Raw genomic sequence first — 20,399 nt, 5'->3', positions numbered from 1 at the left:
TGGGAAGAGCTGAACACATCCGCATTGATAGATAAAGGAGCCCTGGACAGTATGGCGACAAAGGACAAAAGAAAGGCTACCATTACTGCCATTAAATACTCTGTGCCAGATAGAGCAATGCTTTTTAGCTTTTACAACCACCCCCCAACCACTCTGGGTATGGGCTGATGGGACAAGTATCAGCCCTGGAAAGTTGAACCTACACGTGGACGTTGGAAGGGGAGTGAAAGCTAATATAAAAGGAAAAATAAGCAGTCCAGAAAGGGGGCTGGGAAAAAAGGCCAAGAACCAGAGCCTCCCAGATTGTATCGAGGAGAAAGACTCCTCGAGCAAACATGGTGTACTTTTGTATGAACACCATGATTAACCACCGTTCGGTGACCAAGGCCTAACCTTTCAAACTCACGCTCTACAAATTATATTGTTTGGGCCTTTTTACGTGCGAACCCAATATCATTTTGTGGTCGTTACAAATTGAGTCCTTACATAAACAAACTAATAGTTAAGGATATACTAACTTAAGGGCAGTAGAACTGAATGAAAAAAAAAAAAAAAAAAAAACTTTACAATGCATTATAATCATCATCAAATTTGGGAAAATAATAGGTTGCCAATAGAGAGAATCTTTAAAAAAAAAATGACAATTAATTTTTATCCTATAGTTTTTTAGAAATTTATTCATTTAAGGTGAAATAAAAACTCCATTATTTAACAATCAAAATATCACATCTCTCTTATTTTTAACTCTTTTTTTTACTATTAATTTCTTAAATTATTGTTTCACTTTCTCTAACATTCCTCCCTCCCGTTTACCTTTTCATCACCCCCTATTGTCTACCTTAATATCACTATTCCTTTATTCATTTATCATATTTTATTTTGGATGATCTTATTCTCATCCTCTTACTATGAATTTGTCATTCTCTCTCCTAATTCCACACAAAAATGTTATTTTTCCATTTTTCTCTCTCCTTTTCTAAATTTGCTTTAGGATGATGAATTTTTATGTTCTTTGGAACTCTACTTTGTGTTGATGTGATTTAATTTTTTGTTTTAAATTGTTAACTCTCTCTCTCTCTCTCTTTTTTTTTTGATTGATTGTTAATTGTTAACTTTTTTACGTCAATTAGTAATAAAATTTTTTCCAAACGATTCTAACATATTTTCACCTCTCTTTGGATAGTAGAAAATTTCTCATAATAACCACGCAACAATATATTTATAGGGATGGTAGAAATTTCCAACTACTCACTTTATTTTTCTCTCCAAAAAAAACTATGTATGGTTCATAAATCTAATGGTAGTCACAGTTTGTAGGGGATTGTAATGATGATCACATATGGTTAGAAGAGACTCAACCAAGCATTCCTTAGTGCTGCTGTATAAACAAAATACTGATTTTTTTTATAAAATTTATCAATAAAACTTCTAAATGATTTATAAAAAAAAAAAAATTAGAACATTTCTCTACCTTTTTGAAATTGATATGAGTTTGTTAATTTTCATATTAGTTGTGATTGCTATGTATCAGAATATACCTATCAATTGTTTGAGTAATAAATTAAAGGAATTTTGTGATGAGTTTTTTTTTAGGTTCTAAATATTTAGGATTTAATGTTTAGTTTTCAAATTTATATATGTTAGCAAACCAAGAACAAAAATATGTCTAGATTAGGTGTTAGACATTGCTCAAGATTGTTCAAGTCAAGATTTAAGAATTTTCAAGCTACAAAAAAAGAAGCAAGCTACCGTGAAGCTTAACCGATCGAAAGATAGGTTTGACCGATTGAAAATCGTGTTCTATAGATTTTAAATTAGGCCCAAGCCCACGAAAACTTCTAGGGTTCCAGTTTAACACTACTAGGTATAAAAGAAAAACCCTAATTACGTATTAGAAACCCTTGGAAGACTTGTTAGTTACTCTTGTGAGATCTGTGAGGCTTCTGTAACCTTTTAACTCTACAAGCATTTATCGGAACAAGATCTACAATCAAGAACTAGTGGAAACAAGTTGCTACATAAAGATGTATTATTGACAGTGATCTGAAACCTTTGAGTGAGATTTCAAAGTCACAAATGTGGGAGTTTGTGTTTAGCAAATTCAAGGTATGGAGTTGGAATTGCACGTGGTCGTGCTAGTAAGTTCTACAAGAGGTAGCTTTAGATTTAGGATTTAAATATATTGTAAACTTCCATCCTATCATAGTGGTTTTGTTTACCTTGAGGATCACTAGGTTAAATCATGCCTAGGTTTTTTACCATAAAACAGTTGATTTCATTAGTTTTCCTGGGTCATCATATTACTGTTTTCTTTACTTTTTCACACTAAATAATATGATTGCATGTGTTTAACCTAAATTTCATAATTAACCTAAGTAACTATTTGGCTAATTCATTATGTTAAACTAATATGTTTTAAAAAGGGTCTAAACAAAATAAACAGTTTTGATTTTCAAGATAATTTCCTTTAGAGAAGTAGAAATTTGAATAATAAATTTTAAACTTAAAAAATGTAGATTTACTAACAAAGATTTCGGAAAACATTACAAACTATCATAGAAGTTAGAAAAAAAGAAGAAGAAAGATAATATCAGTCAAACACACCCAAGATAATAGAATGATAAATATGGAGAGAGAGAGAGAGAGAGAGAGAGAGAGAGAGAGAGAGAGAGAGAGAGAGAGAGAGAGAGAGAATCTTCAACAAATTTAAGTGAAGAAATTGTATTATAACACATTACAAAATAATTATATATTTCCACGCATTGCATGAATAGGTGAATGTATTTGATATCAAATGATACTATGTCAACGGTATCAAAATCCAATAAGAGTGAGATATGTCAATAAAAAATAAATAACTCACTAACAAATGAAAGACATTATTAATGAGTAGTTATTTTTGGACACATGTCTCTCGTTTATAGGATTTTGATATGGATAACGTGGTATCATTTAATATAAAATACTTTTTCGCATGGATAACGACTATTTTTGTGAGAAGCTGGAAAAAAATTAGTCCTAATCTAGGGCTAGTGCCACAACATTTTCTCCACCACTCTTAATTTTAAGTCAGAGTTGTAACAAAAATATATACACACATATATATATATATATATATATATATATATATATATATATTTATATATATCCAGTAGAATTCCTCAATAGATAATGATGCAAACCTTAATACAATTAATCAAATAAATGGCCCGAATTAGTCTAACCTGATCTGAACCAATTCTTGTGGGAAGCAATGCTATTTGTAGTAAGCAAACAGTGCTATTATGTCACACATGGGAATGCAGGGGGTGTGACATTGCCTCTATTATATAAGTTAGTTACGTTAAAGGAGAGATCACAAAGCAATTTTGTGATAATCTTTGGGTTTCATTTTCATTTTTCGAACACATACTCTAACTTCATTGACCATGGGAAGTTTCTCAGTACTCCCACCTGAAGCAAGAAGGTATGAAACAATTTTAGCTATCTTGCCTCTATATGTTTAATTTGTTAAAGAACAATATTTTAAGAAAAATATCTTCTCTCCGAGTAAATAATTTTTTTTTTTTTTTTTTTTTTTATAAGTAATGTTAGGAATAATACATTTTTTGCTACACAACCTTTATATGAGTAATATCCTCTCTCCAAATTGCTGACCAATAAAAGTGAAAAATAATATAATGTAAAAATGTGATAGGCTAGAAGGAAAAGTGGCACTAATTACTGGTGCAGCTAGCGGCATTGGTGCGTCCATTGCAAGACTATTCTCAAAACATGGAGTTAAAGTTGTCATCGCAGACATGCAAGATGAATTGGGTCACTTTATATGCAAAGAACTAAACCCTCAATCAACAACCTTTGTCCATTGTGATGTCACCAACGAAACTAATGTCGAAAATGCTGTTAACCATGTCGTTTCCATGTATGGTAAGCTAGACATTATGTACAACAATGCTGGTATAGTTGGGGAAGCCAAATTCAACATCCTTGAGAACACCCAGGCTGATTTTGAGCAAGTGGTTAAAGTCAATCTGGTAGGTGCTTTCCTTGGCACCAAGCATGCAGCCCGTGTAATGATCTCGACTCGCAAAGGCAGTATAATCAATACTGCAAGCGCATCCTCAACCACTGCAGGCGGTGCACCACATGCCTACACAAGCTCAAAACATGCTGTGCATGGAATCCATGGATTAACAAAAAATACAGCAGTGGAGCTCGGACATTTTGGCATTCGTGTGAATTGTGTGTCACCCTATATATTTGCTACACCTTTGGCAATGAAATTTTTTAAGATGGATGATGATGAAGCTTCCCATGTTTATTCAAACCTCAAGGGTGAGGTTCTCAAGCCAGAGGATGTTGCTGAGACTGCTCTCTTTCTTGCAAGTGATGACTCAAAATATGTGAGTGGACATAATTTTCTCATAGACGGAGGCTTCAGTATTCACAATGCAGGTTTTTGTATTTTTCCACAATAAAGAATAAAATGGGAATTCTAAATGCATAAAGAATTTTACCGAAAATTAATGTTTGTGAGGGTACGTGAAATTGTCCATGTATTGTTTCGTGCTTGTAGAAAGACTCTATATAAAACTAGCCTCCCAAGTGTTCAGAGGTTTGTTTTGTTTTGTTTTGTTTTTTTTTTTTTTTTTTTTTTTTTTTTTAAGGACGTATCTTGTTAAAAAAGTATTGAAAGTAAGTTAAACCCAAAAAATAAAACCCTTGTTAGTTTTTAGCAAAAAAAATTAGATAGAACTTTTTTAAGTGTTGCAAATATACTGCATTATATTTCTAATTGACAACCTACCCCCAACGAAAAAATGAGTTGTACAACTTTTCTTAAGATATAGCCACATTTGTAATACAAATATAATTAAAATGAGAATAATTTGGTGTTAATTGTTGGGTTTGACTTACCTTCAATACTTTTTTAATTGAATATGTCTTTTTGTTTTAAATACACAATAACAAGTGGGAGTGTATTTTAATTTCCATATTTTATTTAGTTAGTGGGTGACGTGACAGTCTCTCATTAAAATAAAATGAGATTCTAATTAAAAAAGTACGGAAGGTAAGCCAAACCCTTATCTTTTTTTTATTTTTATTTTTTTATTATTGTTATTAATTTATTTTTGGTGAAAACACCATTTTAGTCCCTATATTTTGGGCTCACAGTCAATTTGGTCCCTACATTTTAGTAGTAGTCAATTTGGTCCTTATTATTTTTAACTTACACTCAATTTGGTCCCTACAGTTAACTAACTAACGGAAAACGCTTACGTGGCAAACGATTTACATAGTTGGCATACCTAATATTAAAATATTATATAAAATGCATGCTGATATGTCTGCTGATTTGGCTACATTAGTGTTTAGATGGCAAACAAAGCCACGTCAGCTTAAATTTTATTTTATTTTTTACTGATTTCTTTTTTTCATTTTCTTTATTTCTTCTTTTAATACTCTTACAAATTTTTTATCCATTTAGAATTTCATTTTTATTTTCTCAACATTATTATTTTTTCGGTTCTTGCAATTTCTTGCTAACCAAACAGAATTTCATTCCAATTCCTTTCTTGATAATCAAACACTAATCTAGTCCAAAAATTGCAGATCAACACAGATCACATTATTTCTAACCATCAATTTGGCTTTCAATCACAAAAAAGCTTATGATATCAGTCAAGAAAGGTAAAATAACTCCATAAATTTCAGCCAAAATCCCCAAACCCAGATTCACCAAAACCCAACATCCAACATCATAGACCCACCACGGAGTCCAATCCGTGGCCACAGATTGACCGTGACTCCTCTGACCCGGATCTCCTCGTCTCAAGCCCAACCCATAAGATTCCCGTCCTGCATCGCTGCCACCATGTCTAGTGTCAACTTTTTGTAGATGTAATCGGCAAGAGTATGACCATCTTCCAATTGCCTTCCGACGAAGATTAAAGGTTGTTGCTCGGAAGGGATGACTTTTTTGTCTTGGATCTTGGCCTTCATGTTTTTGACCATATTAGAACTTTCCACCTCTAGAGGGATGATCTTGTCGGTTAAGGTTTTCACAAAGATTTGCTTAATAGAAAAGGGATGGATCTAAGATGAGTGGTTGGTGGATTTGGGTAAGGTTTGGGGTTTAGTTTGAATTTGGGATATGGGTTCCTTGGCCATGAATAAAAGATTAAATGATTAATGAGAGAGAGAGAGAGAGAGAGAGAGAGAGAGAGAGAGAGAGAGAGAGAGAGAGGGATGAGAGCTTAAAAGATGAGATGAAAGAAAAAAAGAAAGAAAAAGGGATTCAGAGTTCATACGTTTTTTTATGATACTGTGGGTTTCTTTTTTTGGTTCGTGATACTATGGGTTTCTAAGTTGTAAGGTTGAATTTAATCAACCATGTGTTGGCTTTATTCCGTGACAAATTTGCTTGTAATACAGCACTTAGAAACCCTGTATTTAGGTGGGAATCATGTAAGGGTAGTGTGTGAGAGAGTGTGAAGAAATGCTCAAGACTGTGCAGTGAAGCAGGGACTCGTGGCTGGATCTCGCGGGAGGCTCACGGCTTGCAAGCCGCCAAAAGTTACACACGCGCAGAGCATGCAGGGGAGCTGAACAGTCATGCCAACTGGAGCACTACAGGACAAAAATCCAGACTGGCCATTCAGTTAGCTTGTGCCTTGAACTCGCAACTCAGTCAAGTTGCCAGCCAACCCTGTTTTGGAAAAACTGACTCTTCGCATTCCATTCTCACACCAGTATAAATACCCCTCATTCCCACAAAATATGTGTGGCTATTCAGAAAGAAAAACCCTAAGAGAGGTTTCTTCAAAACACCCACCCAATTAGAGAGAGCTACTCATTCTTAGAGAGAAATCTTTATAGTCTCTTTTCATTCCCTCTCTCATTATCATATCTATTGAGAGGAGATTTCTATCCAAACATTACCCACACCCATTTAGAGTGTTGAGTGTTTTTGGAGCTTTGGGAAGCATTGAAAGATGCCAAGGATGGCGGATGCTATGGATTATAGCGGAATCCGGTAAGCTAGAAAAGAAAAAGGTTTGGCGCAACCTCGTTGGAGCAAGAAGCTTGGAGGGCTTAGGTACATCGGGTAGATTAGGCTTGAAGGGTCTATTACTGTTCATGTATCCCAACTACATTTTCTAGTGGATTATTGACCGCCTGGAGGGCGGCGAAGAGGTTTTACGCCAAGGGTTTCGGTTTCCTTTTCGATAACACATCATTGTGTTGTCCTTGTGTTTGCATCTTTCTTCCCTTAATCTTTGCATTTTATTTTCTGCTGTGGATGTGATTTTAATTGGCTTAGATTGTTTACCAATTCTGTTTATAGCTTGTGTTCATTTTCCGCACACTTGTTGTTTGTCATAAAGCTTGAATTGGTATTTTTGTTATTGGGGGTCTAAACGTTCAAGGGTGTTTTATACACTATTTGAACTTTCATAAGTGAACGTTTGGATAGCAATGAATCTCACGTCTGCGTTTTGTGTTGCGTTTTCTCTTCTTTTTTTTTTTGGTCAGCTGCAGCAGGGGACAGCGGCTACTGTTCATGAACAGTAGCCGCACTTTTCCTACTTTTTTGTCACTTTTATCAGTCCTGTGGGTCTTGTGAACAGTACACGAGACTCACAAATATCACTTTTCAGCAACTTTTTCATTAAAAATGGGTCCCACAGTACTATTCACACATTTAAAAATTATTTTGCTACAGTGTTTTCAGTTTTTAGTTTTCAGTTTCAGCAAAATAAGTTCAATCCAAACAGACCATAAAAAAAAAAAGAAAAAGTGAAAAACTAAAGATAATGAAAAAAAAGAAATTGGTAAAAAAAGAAAGAAATATATTTTTGAAAGATAACGTGACTTTATTTGCCATTTAAGCGCTAATGTGGCACATTAGCCACTAAAGTTTAAACATGTCAACATCTCATTTAATGTTTTAATACCAAGTATGCCAACTGTGTAAACCATTTGCCACGTAAGCGTTTTCCGTTAGTAAGTTAATGGTAGGGACCAAATTGAGTGTAAGTTGAAAATAAGATAGACCAAATTGACTGCTACTAAAATGTAGAGACCAAATTGATTGTGAGTCCAAAATGTAGGGACTAAAATGATGTTTTTGCCTTTATTTTTTTTATAAACAACAAGGGATTTTATCTTAGTTTGACTTTGACACCCCCAACCGTCTCACAGAGAAGCAGTTTTATCTTGTAGTATTTGTATCTTTGTTTGTAGTGAAACTTTTTTTTTTTTTTGAGAAAACACAAAATAGAAATCTAAGTGGATTATCTAAGAAAATGTAGTACATTTCTTCGAAAATGAGTGATAAACATAAGTCATTTTAGTTCGTTTCCTTTTTCTATTTATTTTTTCAAAATTCAAAGTGATTGATTATCTGATTGAGATCATTGTAGAAAATTGATCGTTAGCAATCTTGATCTCACTGTTGTCAAATTATTAATATTTAGAAAGTTTAACAAAGGAAGTAGATGTATCCATTGAAAATACCAAAAAGTTATAGTTGAGCTATGAAAATCTTGGTAAACTATAGTTATAAATATGTACAACACAATTGTGTAATTTACAAATAATTAGATGACATAAAAAAACCACACACACACAAATGTTGCCATTTAATCCCGATCCAAAAAAGGAAAAAAAATGTTAGCATTTAATTTAACAAATATTTCGCCCCACTTTTTCTGGGATTCAGATCCTCTAGATTTCCTAGGGTATTATACCAATAGATTTCCTTAAATCTTAACCACTTTTTAATGATTTAATGGTTTAGATTTTGATATGTCAGCATTCCATTAACAATATTCTTAAAATAATAAAATAATATTGCAAATAAAACAATTAAGATTATTATTAGTGGAATGTTGATATGGCAGAATCTAGACCATTAAATCATTAAGAGTGGTTAGGATTTTAGAAAATCTATTTGATATAATACCTTAGGAAATCTAGAGAATCTAAATCCTTTTTTCTGTATTTTCCATTGGCAAAAATTTTAGTCATGCAAAAAGAGAAAAAAGAAGAAGAGAGATGTAATGAAAAGAAAGAAAAACGTTAAGCTAAATAAATATAAATAAGCAAGTTAAAACGACATGAAGGATGAAAATTGAATATCGTAATGTAATTTCATATGCACGAAGATTTGAAGAAGCAAGGTATCAATCAACCATGAATATTTTTCTTTTTCCACAAAGGAGAAATTTAGATTGACTAAAATGAGGGGAAAAAAAAAAAAAAACTCTAACAGTATAATTTATCTTAAAAGTTTAAGTTAATAATAATAATTAAAAAAAAAAAGGGAATTTCATTAGTTAACAAATATCTGAAAAAAAGTAGTACTAAAAAAGAATAAACGTTTTAGAAAACAAGTAGTGTTTGAAAACAATTTCATTAGCTTTTTCCAATCCAAACTCTAGAACTATCTCTGAGTCCGATTGGTTTTAGTAAACCACCTTATCTTATATATCTTCTATATATAAATATGTAAGCAGTTCCAAAGTCTCTCACTTCTCTCTGCCGCCAACCCTAAACAGAGAAGAGATAATTCAAGAGTTTGTTGTCTCATGGATCCTTGTACTTGTATGAATGCGAAAGAAGAATTTGCTTCCATAGAGTCTCATTTAATGAATAATCGCAGCAGCCCAAGCACCATGGACGACCTTCCGGATTGGGTATTGATGGAAATTTTGGTTTTACTGCCATTATGCACGGTTGTGTTAACTTGCAAGTGGGTATCAAAGCGCTGGTTTTCTCTTATCTCTACTCCGTATTTTGCTCGCCGCTTTGTTGCACAGCACTCACAGCAGCCACAGCTCTTTACCTTGCTCTACCAGTACGATGAAGATTTCCACAGCTTCGAGCGACGTCTCCTCATAACACCGGCAAATTCTGAGTCTGAATGTGAATTGAAACCTGTCGCTGCTTATCTACGCGATCGTCACAGTGGTTGAATTCAAGCTTCGTGCAATGACTTGCTGTTAGGGATCGAAAGCAGTAACTGTGTAGTCGTTTACACTGTCATCAATCCAATCACTAGGCAATGTCTCAAGCTCCCTCCAAGTCCACTTCCTCTTCCTCATCGTTTATTGCGGCTACGGGCTGGGATCATCAGCAGCTATGACGAAAGTAATGATACACAAATCAGTTCTAGTTTCAGGGTGGTGCTTATTCTTAGCATACGCAACAACTTAAGCCAATTTAACATTCACGTTTTCTCGTCTGACTCCGGTGAATGGAGCGACTCCATGGTTTTGTGTCCAACCAACCTGGGTGAATTTCGATTTTCCCTAACCCCTATTCACACTGTCCCCTATAAAGGTTTGCTTTTTTGGCCCATTGATGGTGGCCGTCTTCTCGGGTTCGACCCGTTCAAGATCAACAACAGCAACAGCAGCACATGTTGTGTGATTGACTATGTAGCACGGGTGCGTTTCGGGACTCGGGTGCGGGTGCGGGTGCGGGTGCGGGACTCGGCAATTTTTGAAAAAGGTGGGTGCGGGTGCGGCGGGACTCGGCGATTAAAAAATTATTAAAAATATTTTTATTTATATTTTTAATATATTGCTAAGCATACTTTTTTACATTATACAAATATATACCAAATTTAAGAGCAATAAACAATAGTAGATAATAACTAAAACATGATGTTCATAAATTAAACACAACCCACAAGATTTAAACTAATGAAAAAGAGGCAGAGAGCTAATGAGAGTGAGAAACGAGTGAGTAGGGTTTAGTATTTAGATTAAATGGTGCGTTCTGTGTGTTTTTTTTTTTTCTTTTTTTTTTTTAAAGTTCGGCCGTTTCGGCCGATATCGGCCGATATAGGCCGATATCTGCCGATATCCGCCAATACGGCCCGAGTCGGCCCGAGTCGGAGCCGCATCGGCGCGAGTCGGCGTGAGTTGGCTGAGATCTCGAGCCTGCCACGTGGCAGGACTCGGTCGGACGCGGCCGGACGCGCGGGCAACGGCGTCCCTCGCGCGTCGCCGCGTCCGGCAGCGTCCGACGCGGGTGCGGCACCTCCGGTGCCGCGTCCGTGCTTCATAGGTGATTGAGCAGCCTGTAGAATTGGAGCCATTCCATGAAATCGATTGCCTTGGCCTGTGTCACGGCTGCCTGAGGATATGTCAGGTCTCAGGTTATGGGCATCCCGGTTTACGCGTTTGGGAGCTCAAGGACTTTGATAATGAAAATAATGGAAGCGGAGCAGGAGGCAAATGGTGTTTGAAGCACGAGCTGTATTTCAGCCAAATGGTTTCAGAAAAATCTCCTTCGCTCACAGAATATATAAACCGGAATTGGCCTAGCCCTCATGTGATCTCGGTGCTAGCTTTTCATCCCAATGATGGGGATATCATGTATTTGTTGATTCAATCGAAGGTCGTCTCATGCAACTTGCAGAGTAGAACCCTCGAAGTCTTTTGTGATATTCCTTACGGCGGGGACAGTTTTTTTAATATCCCCAATACCTTAACCTTTGTGCTACCATCTTGGCCAACTCCCATTCCTTCTTCTCCCTTAGAGAAACAGAATGCCATTTGCCGCGTACCCCAATAGTTATTAACATTCTGCTGCTTTTAGGTTTCTGTATTATGATTTGGATTTGCCTCTTTATTATATAGACAATGTTGTTATTGAAATTTTTAATTTTCTAATTCCGGTAATTACTTTTTGATTATGTTTATTTATCAAAATCATACTTTGATGTATCTGCCAATTATCTTAGTCACTTACAATTTTCATCCACCTCCCTAGATCACTAATAAACAATACATCTACCTACCTTAACTTCAATCTTAAATACAAAGACATAGCCAAAATGTCTCATAGGGAAATGCATACAAGAAGAAGACTTAAAGCCAGTAATATCCTCTAAATTACTTTACATAAAAACAATATGATTCATTTTTAAAAAATAAAACCATTGAATATTCTTTCCTAGTCCATTACAACAATAAAATTATTGAAGCTGTTACTCTTGAATGTGTAAAACAATTATCCCTACCATTTTATACAATTAGTAGAAACTATGCCAAGACTTATTATTTAAGATTATATAAATCATTTATCCAACCTTGACAAAATTTAACTCAACAGCTATAGCCTTTCACATAAAAATTTGATCTACAATCTCGAAGATCATGAACCTAATCTAACAATAAAAGCAAACAAAAACTTAAGATTTACTACATTTGTAATTTATTAATAATTTATAACATCTTAGAGAAGCAAAAACAGTTTAGTTTGATTTAGATTTCTGTGTAGGTCATTGGTATTTGTTTTTGTAATTCCCTGCAAAACAAAGCCAAGAAAATCAAAACTATTCTAAGACTGAACTAAAAGCAGCTGTCAAATATCACAGAGAGCAGAAGTCTAGAAAGACAAATTTACAACTCGCTGGACAAAGTAACCCTTCACTCAAAGTTCAGAACAATTACTTCTCAGCACAAGAGCAATCAACTAATCAAACAAACCCAAAAATTACTCATTTATCAAAGAACATAAACTACAAAGCTCTGCAACTATAAGTTCATTGATGCAACTTTGATACGTATAGATTAACAGCTTTTGTTATGTTAGAGAAAGAATGAAGAATCAAACATACCAAATTGTAGTCAACTAATTTTGGCTCCATGACATCCAAAGTTTAATCAAATAGCACTATAAAGAATTGAATACAAAACAGTACCTTAAGCAACATTAGTAGCAGAAGCAAATTTGGAGTTGATAAATATTGGAGGACTTGGTTTGGACCAACGAAAGTTTGACTGAGTTGAGTTGTGAGCTAGGAAGCATGGGTGAGGATTCGGGTTCGGGTGCAGGTGCAGGTGCGGTGCGGGGACATAGTAATTTTTGAAAAAGTAGGATATAAGTGCGGTGAGATATGTTTATTTATTAATTATTAAATATATTTTTATTTATGTTTTCTATTTATTGCTAAGAACTTTTCTATATAATTGTAAACATATACTAATTTAAGAGTAAACAATTGTCAACTGTAGCATCGTCTCCCAACTAATGGCACAACCAGATACTGTAAAGACATAACTTGTTAGAAATCTCTTCTTATCCAAATCACCAGTAAAATCAGAATTCACAAATCCAACAATGCTTCAAATATTGAAGCCCTATAATATACCAAGTCAATTTTTGCAATTCCTTTCAAATATTGAAGAGGCACAATTTCTTCACCCAAAGCAACAATCCACAAGGCTTCAACCTCAAGCTCCACCTGCTCACTAACACTGTGGTCTTTGATTGTCCCAATACTCTATTTTGACTGGTCAACAATAGCAGACTTATCAAATTTCACATCTCCGCTGATAATTAACCATGGGGATCCTGAATCCATACACCACAACATATAACCTTTTATCCCCAATGCAAAGCCTAGGATTATGCACCTACTTGCCCACCGCTTAAGTTTACCATTATTTGCATGAGTATAAATAGGACAACCAAATACTCTCAAAATAGAATAACCAGCAAGAGTACCAAATTATACCTCAAAAGGTATTTTATATTCAATGACAGTTGATGGAGATCTATTTACCAAATAGTAGGCCTTATTTATTGCTTTAGCACAAAAGTCCTTAGACAAACCAAATTTTGAGAGCATACAATGATTCCTCTCCAAAAGAATTTTGTTTATACATTCTGCAACCCCAATCTGTTGTGGTTTTCTTCTAATAGTGCGGTGTCTCACTATATCTTCATTCTTGCAGAACTCATCAAATTCATCTAAGCAATAATCCAAATCATTAGCTATATATCCAGAGACGCTTAATCCTCTTACAAGCCTGCTTCTTAGGGTGTGTTTGTTTTGGGGGAAAATGATTTCAGGAAATCATTTTCCCCCAAACCCGCGTGTTTGGCAGCAACGGAAAATGAAATTTTCCGGAAAATCACTTCCTGTTGACCGAAATTTACTCCTTTGACCCGGAAATGATTTTACACTCTCATTTTCACTTCAAATCATTTTTGGGTCACGCAAAAGAGAGAGAAAGTGAGAGAAAGAACGCAAAAGAGAGAGAGAGCGAGAGAAAGAACGAGAGCAAACGCCGATCTAGCCAACGAGCGAGAGAAAGAAAGAACGCACTCCCTCCGATCCAGCCACTGACACCGATCTACCTCACGCTGGTCACGCTGAGCTCAGCCAGACGATCACCGAGCCAAACGTCGCAGACCATGGTAAGTGAAAGTTCAAACTCACACCGATCCAGACCAACGCACCCGATCTAGCTCAGCTAGTCGATCATCGGTCCAGCCACTTCGATCACCGAGCCAAACACAAACTCACGGTGAGTTTTCTGGAACCGGTTGACCGTCCACACACTCACCTCACCTCCGACCCACACACGTCCGATCCACACACTCACCTCACCAGTCCAACCCATCCTCCCGACCCACCTCTCGATCCGATCTCTGCATTATATATATATATATATATATATATGTATGTATATATTTATATAAATATTTATATATTTATTTATTTTTTTTTATTTATTAATTTTTTTAATTATCCATTTTTTATTAAACTGTGTATTTATGGGTTATGCATATGAAATTTTGGAGCTTTTCTAGTTGCAGGTTATTCAGGATTGGTTTTTGGTTTGATTTTTTTTTAGAATTTTGGAGCTTGATTGGTTATGCATGGTTGGTTTTTGTTGGGATTTTTTTTTTTAAAATTTGGCTAGTTGGGTTATGTGTAGAACTTTTGTTGTGATTTTTTATTTTATTTTTATTTTATTTTTTTTATAATTTGGCTAGTTGGGTTATGTGTAGAAATTTTGGAGCTTGACCCATGCTTGGTGTTATTATGTTCTTACAGTAGAATATGTGTGTGTTTAAACCTTAATTGAAGGTGCTTTGGGTATATAGAGGTGATTGTAAATAGAATGCAATGTGATGGTATTGTGATATATCAATGTGCAGTTATCAATGTGATGGTATTGTGATAGTGTAAATAGAATGCAATGTGATTTGGTACTCGTTATCAATGTGGTTTGGATGTTTTCTGTTTGTGGATGTTTTTATTTACTGTGTAATCAATAGCATGCTTGTTTACATACCTCTTAGACCACAGTGTTTGTGATTTTGTTAGATGAAGAAAAAAACCAAAGCCGCAATTCTTGCCTCAGTTGCATCTGTCCTCCTTGTGGGGGTTGCATTGTTAAGGAAATTGCGACGTAGACGTAGACAACTGCCTAGAGCGCCTTATGTTAACCATGCCGCCGAGAGAGAGGAATACATAAATAGTGTTCTGCATGGAACTGAGAGACATTGTGTGAATCAACTTAGGATGAAGCCTATAACTTTCCACCACTTATGTCACATCCTCACTGAGGGGGAGCATGTACGCCCGACTATTCACATGTCTGTTACAGAGTAAGTGTTCATTTTCTTACACATTATTGGTCATAATGTGAGGTTTCGTGTAATGGGTAGTCGGATCTATAGATCAACTGAGACTGTTCATAGATACTTCAAGGTCGTCCTTAGGGGGGTCCTGAAATTATATAGAGCTCTAATAAGACTGCGTAGCGAAGATACACCCCCAGAGATAAGGAATAGCAGAAGGTTTTACCCATATTTTAAGGTAAATATTGCGACTTGTGTATTTTTGTAAATTGTGAAGATTTATGTAATTTTAAACCATTATGTCTGTCGAAAATTAGGATTGTGTTGAAGCAATAGATGGTACACATGTTCGTGCATCCGTGCCACCTGAAATACAAGGAAGATTTCGTGGTTGCAAAGATGGAACCACGCAAAATGTGTTAGCTGCCATTAATTTTGACTTAAAGTTCACTTATGTATTGGCTGGATGGGAAGGCAGTGCACATGATTCACGTGTGTTAAATGATGCATTTGCTAGGCCAGGGGGATTTTCAATTCCCGATGGTATTAAACGATTACTTCACCTTTTTGGTTTATTAGTTTAATAAATATTGTGCGTTTTCCTAAGCATAGTAGTGATTTGGTTTTATTTTTTAATATATGTAGGTAAATATTATCTTGGTGATGCTGGGTATGGTAATAAAAATGGAATATTGTCACCTTATCGGAGTGTGCGATATCACTTGAAAGAGTTTAGTGATCGTCCTCTTGAGAATGCGCAAGAATTGTTCAACCTCCGACACTCTTCATTGAGAACTACCATTGAGCGAGGGTTTGGAGTGTTGAAGAAACGTTTTCGAGTGTTGGATGCAGAACCATTTTGGTCTTTCCCAACCCAAGTGAAAGTAGTGTTAGCGTGTTGTGTGGTTCATAATCACATTATGGGGGTTGAATCAAATGACCATATTATGGAAGATGCAATGAACCAAGTAGAGTCTAGTGACCACCAACAAGAAACACAATCACGTCGAGAGTCCGTCGAAGATAGTAGATCATGGAATGCTAAGAGAGATGAGATATGCCAAGCCATGTGGTCTGATTATACCAGGAGTGGAGAGTAGTACTTTATTTAGATTTCTATGATTGTAATGTGTTTTTTCTTTTTGTTTTTTGTAAAGACAATGTATTTACTATAGACTTTTGGTGGTGTAATGAAAAAGTATTTTCAGCATTACATTGTTATTTGATGGTATTACATTGTCATTTCCAATGTTAGCATGTTTCATTCTGTTGTGCACATTTATAAGCGTGGTTGTATGTGTGTTTGATTTGTTGTTCATGTTCCGAGCGTAATTACTAAATGCTACTTTCACTATACTATTTTCATATGTAGTAATGTCAATGGGCAAAGAGAAAGTTAGCAGCAGCAAGGAATTTAGGTGGCTGCCACCCATGCATGAAATGATGCTTAGGATACTTATAGAGGAGGTTGCAAAGGGCAATAAGCCCTCTAGTACTTTCAGGGCCGGCTCCTTTGCTCTTGTAGCGAAGGAGATAACGGCCCAATTCGGGGTTGAGTGCCACCCGTCCTATGTTGACAACCGGATGCGAACTCTAAGGACCATGTGGTCCACTACTCAAACTCTTAGAAAGAAGAGTAGATTTGGTTGGGACGATAATCTGAAAATGATAACTTGCGACGCTAAAACATACCAAGAAGAAGTTATGGTATGGCTTCCAACTATATTTTCTTAATATAGATGATAATATATGTTTTTGCCTTTTATATGAAATTTATAGTGTCATTCTTTTTAGGATTCCATTGCTTTTATAAGGTTTTTCAAATATAACTTTCATGTCACCTTAGCTATGTATTATATCTATACATACCTATGTGTTTTCATCTATCTATATGTGTATATGTGTCTGAGATACAATTTTCTTTGGTTCTCTGTTTGGTTGCTAATAAAATGTTGGAAAAGTAAAGAAAAGATTGATACTTTCTTTTTAAGGTTATTTTTTTAATGGGTTTTTTTCAGCAATGATTTGGGAATAATAGGAAATTAAGGACCCATTGTTTTCTTTGATCTTTCTATTTGGTTGCCAGGAAAAAGTGAAGGAAAGAAAACAAAGTTTTTGACCAAAAGATTTGTGCTTGCTGTTGTAATTTTTTTTTTTTTTTTAATTGGGCTCTCTCAGCAGTGAAGTGTGCATAATAGTAACACAATGTATTGACTTGTTCAATCCTTATTTGAGAGTTTTCTTGCATTACTTGTTTGATTACTGAGAAAATGTAGGAAAAAGTATGGAGTCTTTGCTTTAATTGTTATTTCATAGCCTTTTATATTGAATTTATGAGTGAAGTTATTATTGCATTGTTATATACGTTCCTTTCTCCCTTACAGGCACATCGAAAGCATGCAGAATATCTGAACAAAAAGATTGACTTTTATGATGAATTAGCGATTGTTGTGGGGAAGGACACAGCCACGGGTGGCTTTTCTAAGTCCTATGTGGATATTGAAAATGAGCCAGACAATGGGGATAGTGCGGAGTTTGTTGTAGACAATGTGGAGGAAGGTGTGGTTGAGAAAGGGAAGAATGCAGTTGAGTCATCTACCACTTGGTGGGGAATTTCCAAGTCCCGCAAAAGAGGGCGTGCACCTTCTAATGCTGATGATAGTGTGCTGACTGATCTATCTGATCAGCTGAAGGAAATAGCTGTCGTTCTGAAAGAAATCAATTGGGGCTTGGTGGATTGCACAACTTTGTACAATGAGGTAATGGCTATGAAGGCGGATGGATATAGCGAAGATATGCTCGCAACTGCCTTCGACCATCTTTGTGAAAATGAGAAGACAGCACGTGGATTTTTATCCAAGAATGCTAGGTTGAGGAAGCTGTGGTTAGATGGTTATTTGTTCTCACAAATTTGATTTGTTTATTTCATGTTGACTGTGATGGTAGATTTAGGAATTAACTTTTGTTATAGTATTAGTATTGACCTACCAATGTATTATATATGTACTTTTTTGTATTATTGGGACGATACAATTGCCCAAATTATGTATTTGTACTGTTCAGATACCACGAATAGGTATCATTTTTGTACACCATGGAGGTGTAATGCCAATGGTGAACGATTGATGTGGCTGTTTTTATATAAATATTATGGGTATATTCAAATGATTATTTTTGATGTTGAAGTGGATGATTATTTTTGTACTGTTACAGATATGTCTAGGCAATGCAAGTTCTTGAATTTGAATGATTATTTTTGATGTTGAAGTGGATGATTAGTTTTGTATTGTTACAGGTTTGTCTAGATAATGTAGGTGCTTGAATTTGTAACACATTTCATATTTTCCGTAAAATGATCCACAAACCAAACATCGGAATTGATTTTCCGTAAAAAACGAATTTCATTTTTCGTAAAATGTTTGATCGAACCAAACATGGGAATTGATTTTCCGTAAAGTATTTTCCGTAAAATGTTTGGACGAACCAAACACCGGAATTGATTTTCCGAAAAAACGATTTCCGTAAAATGTTTGGACGAACCAAACACCGGAATTGATTTTCCGTAAAACGATTTCCGAGATAGCCAAACAACCTGAATACATTTTCCTTTTTCGGAAATTAGCATTTCCGGAAAATATGTATTTTCCGGAAAACATTTTACAGCAACCACACCCTTAATAAGCGTCTTATATTGCTTCAAGGTGACAAAAACATCACTCTTGTATTTCAGAAAATACATCAAAAATTCTATACTGAACTTGACCCTACACTGCTTACCAAAGATGCAATGTTCACAAAAGTCCAGCTTTTCAATTTTTAAACCATTAAACAAACCTTGTTTGCTTAATATTGACATGCCAACCTTATTCATATGCCTTAATTGCATATGCAACAAACAATTATTGTTTGAATTTGGATCTGCTGATGTAGATATTGTTGTAGTGCCAACATTAATTGTGCTTCCTTGTAGCATATAGAGACCATTCTCCAATTTTTCCTTGATGAAAACTAAACCACCCTTACTAATTCTCAGAACTCCACCTTCACTGGTGTATTTGTACCCTTGAGAATTGAATATACCCAAAGATAGAAGAATTTTCCTAAAATTTGGCACGTGACGAACGTTAGACGAAGTCCCAATAACACCATCATACATCTTAATTCTTGTCCCCAAGACCTTACAGATCATATTGTTTCTCATTAGAACTTCACCACCACTAATTGACCAATAGGTAGTAAACCAATCTCTTCTAGGAGTCATATGATAGGAGCTATTGACACCCCATTTTGCAACCTGCATTTAACCTCACATGGAGGGTAAAAGGGTAATTTCACCTTGAAAATAGGAATCTTATTTGTGGAAATTAGATCCTTAATTTCATTTCCTCAAAATGATCTTGGTGTTGTAACGATCAAATCGACTGGTCATAAGTCCTAATCGGACAATCAGATTGAAAGTTATCATCAAATCAAGTTTTAATAGCCGAGATGTACTATCACAAATTGAGTTCGACTATGGAACAATTAATTCCAATTGGTTATAATTATAATCAATTTGAGATTAATAACGTGTCATAATTTGATTGACTAGGACTACATTTTATGGTAAGGTTGCACACACTTAATTAATTAGATAGTCATACATTAATTATTCAACAAGTAATTTGTGCAATTATCTTTTTAATTAGGGTAAATTTGGAACTAATTAAGTCTGAAATGGGAGTGATTGGAGCCTATTAATATTAATTGGAAACTAATTTGGGATCTATTAATGTTAATTGTGCTGAAATTATTTTCTTACAAATGACCTTTGCTCACCATTTTATTGATATATCTCAGAATATTTTGAATCTATGAACGATGTTAATTTTTCCAGAAACTAGACATCCGGGGCTTCAATTTGAGTACAAGAACGAGACAATTCTGATCAGAATTCAGTAAGATATGATTTTTTGAATTTGGCTTTTCAGGCTATTACAGTAGTTACGAGAAAACCAAATTTT

General features: G+C 35.2%; 1 protein-coding gene across 1 annotated transcript; it reads left to right on the top strand.

Annotated features, from left to right (window-relative positions):
* Positions 1-3,428: 3,428 nt before the first annotated feature.
* Positions 3,429-4,478, top strand: LOC126729117 (borneol dehydrogenase, mitochondrial-like). The gene is made up of 2 exons (XM_050434825.1): positions 3,429-3,466; positions 3,698-4,478. The coding sequence occupies exons 1-2, from the start codon at positions 3,429-3,431 to the stop codon at positions 4,476-4,478; spliced, it is 819 nt and encodes a 272-aa protein (XP_050290782.1).
* Positions 4,479-20,399: the final 15,921 nt, after the last annotated feature.

The sequence above is a fragment of the Quercus robur genome, chromosome 5 (genome assembly GCF_932294415.1).
Source record: "Quercus robur chromosome 5, dhQueRobu3.1, whole genome shotgun sequence".
Taxonomy (NCBI): domain Eukaryota; kingdom Viridiplantae; phylum Streptophyta; class Magnoliopsida; order Fagales; family Fagaceae; genus Quercus; species Quercus robur.
Note: the sequence above shows the minus strand (reverse complement) of the source record. Positions and strands in the feature narration are given on the sequence as shown.

Bases quoted from the DNA above. Each gene is read 5' to 3' on its own strand.
- LOC126729117 (XM_050434825.1), top strand. From the start codon at position 3,429: ATGGGAAGTTTCTCAGTACTCCCACCTGAAGCAAGAAG. The intron at 3,467-3,697 runs GTATGAAACAAT...AAAATGTGATAG, and splicing joins CTCCCACCTGAAGCAAGAAG to GCTAGAAGGAAAAGTGGCAC.